Raw genomic sequence first — 12,595 nt, 5'->3', positions numbered from 1 at the left:
CCGAGACCTGGGGTCTGGAAGAGAGGACTCAGGCTCCGTGTTGGGGCCCCAAGATGATGCAATGTGGGGCCCAGGACTGAATGGTCAACAAAGCATTCTTGAGACATTTTCAGGGCAGAGAGGTGTTTTTAGTATCACACGGGGACAGGACCCATCACTGGGATCGTGAGGGGCCACTGGTTACACATTTTTTTTCAAGATTTTATTTATTTATTCATGAGAGACACACACAGAGAGAGAGGCAGAGACACAGGCAGAGGGAGAAGCAGGCTCCATGCGGGGAGCCCGACGCGGGACTTGATCCCGGGACCCCGGAGTCACACCCTGGGCAGAAGGCAGATGCTTAACCGCTGAGCCCCCAGGGCCCCTGATTACACATTTTTAAGTTGGTGGCTAGAGACAAAGGAAGTTTCTAAAAGGATTTTCATATGTTGAAGAGGACTCGGAGATGCTGGAGTTGGGGCTCTTGTCAAGGTTAGGGTGCTTTCTGCCTCCAGCGAAGCATTAGCAGGAAGGCCCTTGGGGGTTCTTTGAGGACCACCACCCCCTGCACGTCAATGGGCTGCAAGCTGTAAGGAAATTTAATTTTATCCACGTCTCTTTTGCCTTTGCTCTCCTCATCCAAGAATGCGCTCGCGGAACTGAGGAGCTCCGTGACCGGTTCAGTAGAGAGCACAGACGCGGGAGGAAGAGTCAGCACGTCGGGGGCGGGGGGCAGTGGGGTCCCTCCCAGTCCAGGAGGAGACAGGTGGGGAGTGACGGGCCCCACCCAGGGGTCAGTGGATGGATCCCAGTGGATCCCAGGAGAGAGAGGGAAGCGTGGGATGCAAATGCCCCTCTCCCGGGGGACACAGACCTGCAGATGGGTGAGGGACGGGCGGGGCTGGGTAAGGAGAGAAGATGGGGGCCACGTGGTCGGGCTTCCAAACATCCCGAAGATGCCCGGTGTAAGTAAACCAGAGCTGGGGGAGCAAACCGGACCACCCTGCCCTGGCTGTGGGTGCGGGCGGGGAGGTGTCCTTTCGTGACAAAGGATAACCAGACCCCAGAAAGAAGGAAGCCACTCAAGACATTGTCACCAGTCCTCACTCGCTCAAACTGAGACAGAGCCAGAATCTCAAGGTCGCAAGTTTCCCAGTCGGTTCTCGACGGAAGCCCCCGAAAGGCCCTGAGGGGCAGCCAGCGGGACCCCGTGACTCCTGAGGGCTGTGGGTACCCCGCTGGCCATCGGGTGTCCGCGGGAGTCACGCTGACATCTCAGCATTGGGGGATTCGTGGCCCCCACCTACCTCGCCTACCAGCCCCTGCCTGTCCCTCCTCAAGACTTTACGATCAAATTGCCGGGAATGAAAGACAAGGACAGAACCTTAAAACTAGCAGGAGAAAAGCAACTTGTTGTGTGGAAGGGAAACCCTGCAGGATGATCAGCGATGTTCCAGCAGACGGGCATTGTCCGCGCTCTGGCCGGGGTGCCCACGGGAGAAGCGAAACACAGCCCGAGGCCAGAAGGCACCTGCTGAGACGAGGACGTCCGGGGAGTGCGAAGTCGCGGAACAGATCCGGAGGGCACGATCCGAGTGACATACGTCAGTAAAAGACAAATACTGTCGGCTCTCACGTCTGTGGGGATGCGAACCAGCCAGACTCCGCCAGACTAGCGTGGTTACCGGGGGGGCGGAGTCGGGGTCCAAGACCGCAGCCCGCCAGGCGTGCGAGGGACAAGGTGCAGGGATTCCGGGCGCGGCACGGGGACGGCCCCAACTGGTGCACCGTGTGCCTGAGATCCGCTAAGTGCTCTGTGTCCTCAGGATGCGAGACCCAAGCTGGTGGGAGCCGCTTCGCGGTGCGTGTGGATATTAAACCATCACGTCGTGGCCCAAAGATCTTAGTTGCATCTGTCAAGTGTGCATGACCACAGCCACAAAGAAACCGAGTTAGACAGCCAGTCGCAGGGGAGGTCTTAGCTTCAGGCCGACCAGGGGGCCTCCAGACGCTAGAAACTCGGGGGAAAATCAAGACTATAGCTCACCATTTAAAAAGCATTTATTTAGGGACAGGAGGCCAGGCCGCCGTAAGCTGACTCTCTTACTAGAAATGAGCACACAACCTCACGCAGAAGAAAAGTTCGCGGGGTCTTGTTTAACGCCGAGGGGCCGAGTTCCTCACCGAGTCTCTGCTATTGCTCTACGTGCACGTTGACGTTTGCAGAAATAAAGATCATTTTTAAGGATCCCTGCTCCGGTTTACCTACAACTAGAGGGATTACTTAATACCTTCGTTAAGCTGATTTCTTCTCCTCTAGTAAGAGATGCACGAATCCACGTACCCACGCCCCCGCCCTCAGGCTCTCAAAGTAAAACACGCGGTTACCGCATCCACAGCCAGTCACCCGTTTAGCGATGCCCGAAAATGAGCCGAAAGGACTGTGACCATAGGAATTGGAGAATGTTGACTATTACATGGCACATGTGATAAAATTAGTACAGAGCATTTAAAGACGTGTAAAGTAACCATCCACAGAGAGGAAAAAAATCTTTTACAGATTGGATAAAAGTTTATAGGGCAAAGAGCAGCATTTTAAAACCTGTTAAACATTGCTTAACTGGATAGTAAACCCCGTCAGTGGTGAAATTAGTGTTTTATGATTCTCAAAGAAGAAAATAATAGGAACTTTAATCCATGGTAACGTAGTTGGCTGGAAAAATGCCAGTTTGACCTCGCAGCTTCCCTTCCCACCAATCAAAGTGTGAATCCGTTTTTGATAGGACTATGATTCTGTCTCCAGCTTGAAAATTCAAATCCCCCGGCTGTTGTCCTTCAAAAGAATATAGTGCCGTCACTTCTATGGGCTGACTCAAATTGCCTATAAACAAAAAAAAAATTAAATTATTTGCATTTTTAATGGGAAAACCTGGGAAAGGTGTGTAGGTAAGAAAAAAATGGAATAATCCAGACGATAACACTACAAGTAAACCCTTGACAACACAAGTGTGAGGTGCACTTATATATGGATTTTTTTTATGAACACTATGATACTGTAAATGTATCTTCTCTTTATTTTCTTAATAACCCTTGCTTTTATCTGGCATAGTGTATTGTAAGAATACAGCACATAGTACATGTAACATAAAATAGGTGTTAATTTACTGTTTATGGTTTTGCTAAGGCTTCTGGTCTATGGCAGGCCATTGGCACTTAAGTTTTGGGGGAGTCAAAAGTCATATGTGGATTTTCAGCTGCACGGGGTTTGGTGGCCCTACGCCCCCCGCCCCACGCCATTCGGAGGTCAGCCGTATTCACATCTTCCCTCACTTAATAGAAGGGTCATTATGGCTCCACAAATAGTAGCTGTTAGAGAAACACGCATTTATATTCATGATGATATCATAAAAGACTTAATTGAAAAACCACGCTCCAGGATAGGGCTAGAGTGCCATGCTCGGTAAAATCAGTCGGTCAGAAGAAAACAAATACCGTATGATCTCACTCATATGTGGAATTTAAGAAACAAAATGAATGTCCAAAGGAAGAAAAAAGAAAAAAAAAAGAGAGAGAGGGAGGGAGAGAGACAAACCAAGAAACAGACCGAGACTCCGAACTCCAGAGAGCCCACTGACAGTCACTGGGGGGCGGGCGGCGGGACGGGAATTAGTGCACCTGTCACGACGGAAAATAAAATGACATAAAATGTAAACACACACACACACACACACACACACACACACACACACACACACAAAACCCCCCCAGAAGCTATGCTCTGTAGCTTTGAGGGTCCAGCTCAGATGCACTTTGCTGGCTCATCAGCAGACAGGTTTCCCACGGGCGTCGTGGCTGTTTTCATTTCTGCACTTGCTTTAGATTTTCTTTCAAAATAGAGATCAAACTCAAGTCAGCACAAGCACCACATCTGCGTCTGCGTAACAAGTGCTTCAACACGATGCATAGAATGTTCTGTGTTGTACTGGGAAAAAAAATCCCTTGAGAATTCAGGAGTTACTATGAGTAAAGCACAGTATTATAAACTGTGTAATATAAGAAATATAAGGACACGCACTCCCGTGTTCTCAGCCACGTGGAGTTCTGTGTTTCTGTTCCACATATTTTGTGCATGTATCAGGCAGCGAGATGCTTTTTAAGCGCATCTTACTGCGGATACACTGAAAATATAAATAACCTGATTCTAAAAACAAAACAAAACAAAACAAAAAACAGTTACTTATCTGAAACCTGGCCTGTCAGTAAGACATAAAAAGTCAGGAGTCTACACGTGGGACCGCGACGCTGATTGCAGCTCACACAAGATGCTGCCGCGGCGCTTCAGGTGCCGTGTGGCTTTTTTTTTTTTTTTTTTTTTTGGCTCTTTGAATCTACAGCAACAGCCCCCAAAACAGCTGATGCAATTGCACCACAGGTATTACCGGCACAGCTATTTTTTTTTCTATCATGCAGACATGTTCTGCATATTTTTATATATTTTATGCTCTATTTACTTTCAGTCTATTGATTGTAAGAAAGAAGGTTAAACGTATATTGCAGAAGAGCACAGTTGGGTATCGAGTGGAGGAGCCCCTCGAGCCGGGGGGCGACCGCCGACACACATGAGCACTCGGGTGGTCGTCACCGTGGATGGGGAGTGGCTGTGAGGTCGCGGCGTGGGGGGGACGCAGAGCAAGTCCTCAGGCCTCCGTGTCATCAGCTCAGAGGAATGTAAGGTGATGTCACAGAAGAAGTCATCCTGAACGTCATTTTCACATCAATAATTGCATTGATCACCTCCACTTACGAAGCTCAACCTCCATGAACCAGACTTAATTCACGAGAGCCCTCGAGTGGCTGCTCCTCTCACCTCGGCCCTGGACGCACCGGAAAATAAGAAGAAGCAAACAAAGAAGGTGAACACGGGGATGGCCTGGAGTCACGGCCGTCTCTGCATGGCATCTGTGTGCCTTGGCTGCACAGAGGATGGCGACAGTGGTGACAGGTGGCGGCGCTCAGCGCAGCAACAGCAGCCGTGGCCACTGGGTCAGGCATGCACTCGCCTGTCCTCCCGCGGCTGGGGCGCGCGTGGGGAGCAGAGGTCTGAACGGCAGAGGCCTGCCTGACCCGGGCCCACGGCCTGCAGCGAACACATGAGCCCCACGTTGCTGCCACCGGCTGCACGGGAGGCCTGGACACTTTGCGTGTCAGGCAGCGTTTCGGGAGAAGCAGCTGGGTCCCTGCGTTGCCGGGGTCCCCAGACTCCGCAGGCAGCGAGAGCTGGGGGCCTGGGCCATCACTGCCGGCGGAGCCGGTTCTTGCCGTCGGGGATACAGCCGGCGATGAACAGCTAGAGGCAGGATACCACGAACTGAATGAGAGACGGAGGGGCTCCCAGGCAGGCCCAGTGCTCCCCGCTGGGGGCTGCCCGGCACCCCAGGAGTCGCAGTTCCAGGCATCAGGGGTGCGGAGCAGCGGGGCCATCGGGGTGCTGCCGGGGAGGAGGCTGGCATTCGGTGTTCCAACCGAGCAGAGGCGGGGCGGGGCGGGGGTCCTCGCAGGAGGGGAGACGGTGGGGAGAGGGCCACGCGGGCGCCGGGTCGGGAGAACAAGAGGCCGGGGCCAGGAGGTGCTTGGGGCACAGCCGCTCTATGCTGCCTACGGTCAGTGTTTGCTTCCATCAAGATGGCTTGAGGTTCTTCTTCACTATGAGTATTAGGGATGGTTCCCATAAGGAAAAGTTTAATGCCCACAAAATAACTTATTAGAAAAGACAAAGTGAGCCCTTTTTCTCCCCGGGAAGGCAGTCTGTCCTTCCAGAAAGGGGGCACCCTGGGGCGCAGAGATTGCTGCCGGGACTCCAATGCCTGCCATCAAGACGCCTCCTTCCTTGGCCGGGTATGCCCGCGAGTTCTTGGGTTTAAACCCACGAGGCTCTTTGAAGCCAATAGCCGTCCTCCTCGTCACGGTCCCGGAATTTAAATGCACGTGCTCGGTCTCCCCCAGATCAGGACCCCGATGAGAAGGAGCTACAGCGACTGGCGGCCGCCCGGGGGCTCCTGTCGGCGAGGAGGGGTCCCCAGGATGTCACCGCCCCGCGCCCCGTGCGGCAGACGCGGTTCAGGGAAGGGTCTCTGCCTTCGCCAGGTCGGGTTCAAGGCAAACGGAAGCACGAGACCACGCCTTCGGTTTCCTTACACGTTTAATGCAGGCGTGAGCTGCACGGCTGACTTAACTCTGACCCCCGCCCCCCCGGGCCAGGGTGGCCTGTCACCACCAGGGGCCCTGCAGGAGGGTGGGGGCCGCTGTTGAGGGAGGCACACGAGGCCTCTAGGTGAGGCCAGCAGACAAGCGGCCCTGAGAGGTGATGTCTGGCAGCTGGGGCGGGTGCCCCCCGACACCGGGGCACGGAGTCCGAGCGTCCACGCAGCACAGGCTGGCCCCTGCAGTGGATGTGCCCAGGCTGCCGCTGAGAACTACAGGGTGGATAGGAGGCGGTGGTGGGGACGGACATAGGAGGGCACAGGCTGTTACAGAAACGTCCAGTTAACCAGGCTGTGCACTTGCAAGGCTGTCTTGCTGAGAGGCCCAAGTTCCACGGAGCTGGAGCTTCCAAAGGTGGCCGAACCAAAGCACACACAGTCTGGGGAAACGCTGCTTTGCCAGTAGCCCGTGCAGAAGTGCAGCCAGTCACGGGTGTGGGACAAGCCGAGAGCAAGCCCACGGGGCCCAGCCGTCCCCGCGAGGTGCGTGTGAGCTGGGGCTCAGGCCTGTCGCAGCCGGGGCGACAGAGAGGCCCTGGGGAGACCTCACCCCGTTTCACAGCTGCTTTTTAAAAGTCTGATAGCGCAAAGTCAGTTTTATTTTAAAAATAGGCTTTAAATTTTCCTTTTCAGTTTTTTCTTCCGAATGCCTTATATTTGGAGAAAGGACTAAAATAAATAAGTATCGTAGTACCCACACTTTGTGCTACTTAGCTCATCCTACCCTCAAACGTTAAAACAAAACTGACGGGCCGGCCGCGGGCAGGTAACGCCATCGCGGGTTGCAGGCTGGTGGCCGCAGTACTGAGTGCAGGTCCCAGCCCATTCCCAAGCCCACCCGGGGGTGGCTTCCCGTGGCTTCGCACTGTCCCCATGCCTCTCGGGGGTGTCGTCATGCTCACGGGGCTGCAGGCCACAGGCGCGCTGCGGAGGACCCGAGGGACACGGTCACAGTCCCTGCGGCCGCCTCACCACAGCCCCAGTGTCCCGGCCCCCAGGGTCCCCCCACGGGACTCTGCTCCGTTCCCCTGAAATTTAAAGTCCCCATTAACGGCAGGCTGCCGGAGCCATTGCCTCATTCCAGCCGAGTCCTTAGAAGCCCGCCGCGTGACATCACGGGCCGCACACACGCCTTCACCTGCCCTGCCTCTGTGGGACGTGCATCTAAGGGTCAAATTTTGACAGCGTCCGATTCTGGCTGTAAATCACGTCTATAGGGGCAGGTTCGTCCCCAGACACCCGAGTCTTCTCACTGCCCCAGGGGCCACAGGGCCCCCCGCCCCGCAGGCCGCACCCGGGCGGGCACAGATCCCGTGCACCTGCCGGGGAGCACGGCCAGGAGAGGGGCCCAACGGGGAAGCCCCGCTGCGAGCGGAGGAAGCCAGCACCCTCGGCAACCAGGAAACGTTGACTTCTGCTTAAGGACCTCGGCTTGAGAGACATTTTTGAAGCACTTTATAAGTTTTAAGAAGAAGCAGATACTTTGTTAAACCTTGACATTGTGTTTCCGTGAAACGGGTAATTCCGCTGCAGGTTCTGTGACCCCGGCGACAAAAGATGATGTGAAAACATAAATGGGCTATTTACAGCGGGTTAACCTTCGCCCTCATTTTGTGTCCTGTTTACATTTCTCAATAATTGCTTAATTCTTCCAAGGAACATTTTCTAAGGAATATTGAAGTAAGATAGGTCGGGGGACTATTTTCATCACAACAAACTCTAATATGTGAATATGAAGCAGTTCCCAATTAATGGCAAAATATCTGAACATGAAAAATAAAAGATTCCTTAAAAAAATATTCATGGGACTAAAATCCAGAAAAAAAATGATGATGACGACGTTGTAATCCACAACGAGCAGAACAAGTCATTCTATTGTGACAAGATCTTAAAAGATCGCATGGTTGGGTCCTCAGACGAGGCCCCGGGGGTCAGCGGCTCCCTGTCCCAGGCTGGGGGCTCCTCAGCAGGAGCTGTGCCTCTTGAGCTCCCCATCACTCTCCTTATCTCAGATTAAAAGCAAGTAAGAGAGCAAAGCATAGCATTTTTTTTAAATGAAGCTACTTCTCAAAACAATGTGCATCTCCTACAAATCAAAGCGGGTCTGGACACCTTCCCAGAGGGTTTGACAACCTGCCATTCTAATCAGAAAGTTCGTGACTGTAAGATAGATGTGAATCATTTTTAACATATAGACGTTTTACCTACCAACTCTCTCCTGATAGCTGGAAAGTTCAGGGTAGAGCTTGTATTTGTTTCTGTCACCTGCAAAATAGAAAAAAAAAATGAAGGGGGGCATTTAGAAGACTTATTAGCGTATATAGTATATAAAATAGCCAAGAATGCCGAATCTTGCCTTTGTGAAGATTTTTTTGAATCCCTAAGATTGACAGAAATATCAGTATTTTATCACACTTCAAATCAAGAGGAATGCCTGAATAAACCCAGAGAGAACACCGAGCACAAAGCAGCGGGCAAATATCTGATATTGATGGATCAGAAACCACAAGTCGCAGCCTTGGAATTATACGTTCTCGGATAACACACATACATATTTTTCTGGAAGTGATCATAAAATGCTTGAATTTTTACAAAATTTGTAGCCCCCAAGACAGTGATTTTCAAACATCTTTGCTTAACCCCTATAATAATTTTTAAACAGCATGTATTCACTTGTATATTTTCGATTTAACACCTCAAATTGTTCAATATAATGCTAAAAGTTGTAAAGGGCCTACTTTGCAGCATATTTCAATTTCAATTATTTAAATAATTATCTCTCTCTTTGGGGTAACGGAATCTAAATGTCATAGTATAAAAATGAATCATTATTTTTTTTTAGGAAATTTTATTTATTTATTCATGAGAGACACACAGAGAGAGGCAGAGACACAGGCAGAGGGAGAAGCAGGCTCCATGCAGGGAGCCCGATGTGGGACTCGATCCCAGGACTCTGGGGTCACGCCCTGGGGTGAAGGCAGATGCTCAACCACGGAGCCACCCAGGAGCCTCTGTAGTGTTCATTTTAATCTTCAAGTCATATTTCCATTCCATTTGTCCCAAAGATTTTATACTAAGGTATAAATATATTTTTATGTAACAGTTTCTACAACAAAAATTTGTACATGAATTTATTTTTATGTTATTTGAAGTAAGCACAAGGCTCTATTAAATAATTTCTTATAGATTGATTATAGTAATCATTATTGGTACACAGCTCACCAAAATCTTAAATATACTATGAATTTTTTTTATTTACTAAACATGAAAGTAAATTTTTATTTGAAAGGCATCTTCATAGACGGGTAAGTCTTTCAGTTCATATACACAAGATGACTATTTCTTATTTCTAGAATGACAAAGTTTCGATACCCAATTGTATCTTAGTATTATTTTTTATTTTTTTATTTTTATTTTTATTTTTTTTTAGTATTCTTTTTTAAAGATATAGGTGGTAGAAAAGCTGGTTCTTATAAAAGCTAGAGAGGGTTAAATGGATATGTTTCACAGCAACGGAACAGGATTATTTTATATTCCTTCCAAGATGAAGGTCAAAAAAACGACTTAACTATAATTAAAACAAAAATAATAAAATATTACTTTTATAACTTTTTGTTTTGGTGATAGTTAGCTGTGTGATTTTTTTTTAAGATTTTATTTATTTATTCATGAGAGAGAGAGAGAGAGAGAGAGGCAGAGACACAGGCAGAAGCAGGCTCCATGCAGGGAGCCCGACACGGGACTCGATCCCGGGACTCCAGGATCACGCCCTGGGCCAAAGGCAGGCGCCAAACCACTGAGCCACCCAGGGATCCCCTAGCTGCGTGATTTTTAAAGTAAGCCATATACAATGACAATATTAACGACGACTGTTAGGACGTGACAGTTCCGTTGTCCCCCTTCAGTTCTGTTGGGCAAAGAAACCGAAATCCGGGAACTCTGAAGCCGGCGGCCTCTGCTGGGGGCCCGGGGGGCTCACTAGCAGCTGCCGTCTGGATCAGGCTGGGCCTGTTCTCACGTTCACGGCCGGACTCGGGACCATCGGGGTCTCCTGCCTAGACGTGAGGGAAGGCGGGGGGGCCGGGGGCCCACGGGGCGGCGGAGCAGGAGCTCGGCAGGGCCCCAGGACAGAGGCCCACCCGCCAGACGGCTGCTGCCAGAAGCTGAGGGGGCGGGGACGGAGAGAGCAACGTGGCAGGATGGGGAGGACGGTATCACTATGCTGAAAGAATGCTTTTTAAAAAAAAACTGACTAGAAATAAGAGATTTGGGGTCGTGGTCAGATCTAGGACAAAAGAAATGCCGAGCAGGACTTTCGCAATGTAAAGATAAGCAGTCTGCGATAGAGATGGGAGGAACCTTCCGTTCACCTGCACAGACCGAAATTATAAGGTACGTGGGAATACACGCAACAAAAAAGGCACAGACACTCTGAGCCCCCGCAAGTGGAAAACAGAAAATGGACAGATCACCACAGAAATGCCGAATTAGCAGATGTATGCGTGCAACGTTGTTGTAAGAAATATCCCAAATCAGAGGCAGGTAAGCGCGTGACAGCAGGTGGCTGGTGGCAGCAGGTGGCAGGTGGCAGCAGGTGGCGGTGGCAGCAGGTGGCGGGTGATAGCACGTGGTGGGTGGCAGGGTCATAGCAGGTGGCAGGGTGATAGCAGGTGGCAGGTGGCAGCAGGTGTCAGGGTGACAGCAGGTGGCGAGTGGCAGCAGGTGGCAGGTGGCAGCAGGTGGCAGGTGGCAGCAGGTGGTGGATGACAGCAGGTGGTGAGTGACAACAGGTGGCGGGTGAGAGCAGGTGGCAGGTGAGAGCAGGTGGCAGCAGACAGCAGGTGGCGGGTGGCAGCAGGTGGTGGGTGACAGCAGGTGGCGGGTGGCAGCAGGTGGTGGGTGACAGCAGGTGGTGGGTGGCAGGTGGCAGCAGATGGCAGGTGGCAGGTAAGAGCTGGTTGCGGGTGACAATAGGTGGCGGGTGAGAGCAGGTGGCAGCAGACAGCAGGTGGCGGGTGGCAGCAGGTGGTAGGTGACAGCAGGTGGTGGGTGGCAGCAGGTGGCGGGTGAGAGCAGGTGGCAGGTAAGAGCAGGTGGCAGCAGACAGCAGGTGGTGGGTGGCAGCAGGTGGTGGGTGACAGCAGGTGGCAGGTGAGAGCAGGTGGCAGCAGACAGCAGGTGGCGGGGCACAGGCCACAGCCACTCCCCGCAGCTCGCTCTCGGCCCATTCCTGTGGCCACCGTGGCCCAAGCTGCCGGTCCTGTCACCCCTGTCAGCCTGATGCCCCGCGCGCCCGCCGCGGCCCTCACCTCCCTCCAGCTCCCCAAGCAGGTGTCTCCTGTCACATCATGACAAGAAGGTGAGGAAGCACAGGAAGAGATCTCAGGAGACAGAGTGACCAGGTTCACTCTGCATGTGCTGCGGGGCCGTCGGGGCCGTTCACTCTATGACGTGCTGTCGTCCGTGTGTGAGGCCCGCTTGTAGGTGAGACCTTGTCACAGGTAAGTGGGTATCGGGGAGCACGAGTAACGCGGCTCAGTCCACCCAGTGGGACGAGGGAGGACCCGTGCGTGGCAGCCACGGCCCACGGGCATGTGACACGTGCAGGGCAGAGGTCAGTCCCTCCCCACCTGCTCGTGCTCTCTCTCCCTCCCTGCGTTTGGCGTGACCCCGGGGTCTCAGGATCGAGTCCCCCAGGGAGGGAGCCCGCGTCTCCCTTGGCCTGTGTCTCTGCGTCTCTCTGTCTCTCATGAATAAATACAATCTTTTAAAAAATAAATAAAACCACCTTATGAAATCCTGAGCGCCCAAGAATATATAGTAAATAGTAACATCCAGAATATAAGTCTGTGGTACACAAGAGAGAGGCTTATTTTGTTCCCCGTTTCAAATCCACAGGATAACAGCCTTTGGGAGAAATGACAAATAGAAGAAACCAAAAGACTTTAAAGATAAAATATCTCTAATTGGAGAAAGCGTCTCCTGAATGAGAACAGAAGCTTTTCCAAAATACAGCAGTGAGGATTTGGAAGGGGCTGAGCGTTTATTTTTCTCTCCCACACCCGTCAGTGCTTCTATTTGACACTAAAGCTTAACAACGTAGCTTGATTTCTTAATAGCAATATTTAATAATTGCTTAATTATAATTGTATTTGAATTGCAACAAAAGCATTTACCTTGGGAGCCAGGGTTCGGCGGGACTTGCGCAGGTGACGGCTGTGGTCTCGACAGTGGTTTCGGGGGTAACTCTTTAGCCTGAAAGGGACACAAAAATGCACATAATTTTAACATACTTCTTTGCCGCGGAGCACATAAGGCTTTGTTCTTCCGACGGGCGTACCTGAAGCATTTGG

At 51.5% G+C, this 12,595-nt stretch overlaps 1 protein-coding gene across 13 annotated transcripts in view; it reads right to left on the bottom strand.

Annotated features, from left to right (window-relative positions):
* Positions 1-2,025: 2,025 nt before the first annotated feature.
* The window catches only part of SH3YL1 (SH3 and SYLF domain containing 1), a 38,415-nt gene continuing 27,845 nt past the window's right edge, over positions 2,026-12,595 (bottom strand). For 11 of the 13 annotated variants that reach the window (XM_072771312.1, XM_072771311.1, XM_072771302.1 and 8 more), the window contains 3 exons: positions 12,419-12,497; positions 8,451-8,507; positions 2,026-2,863 (listed from right to left, as the gene is read on the bottom strand). In XM_072771312.1, the coding sequence (XP_072627413.1) occupies positions 2,673-2,863; positions 8,451-8,507; positions 12,419-12,497 (327 nt within the window). In that variant the 3' untranslated portion in view covers positions 2,026-2,672. Of the gene's footprint in view, positions 2,864-3,586; positions 3,658-8,446; positions 8,508-12,418; positions 12,498-12,595 lie in introns of all 13 variants that reach the window. The other 2 variants (XM_072771308.1, XM_072771307.1) reach the window with 2 other exon arrangements.

Source organism: Canis lupus, chromosome 12 (genome assembly GCF_048164855.1).
Source record: "Canis lupus baileyi chromosome 12, mCanLup2.hap1, whole genome shotgun sequence".
Taxonomy (NCBI): Eukaryota; Metazoa; Chordata; class Mammalia; order Carnivora; family Canidae; genus Canis; species Canis lupus.
This window is presented reverse-complemented; position numbering and strand designations above follow the sequence as displayed.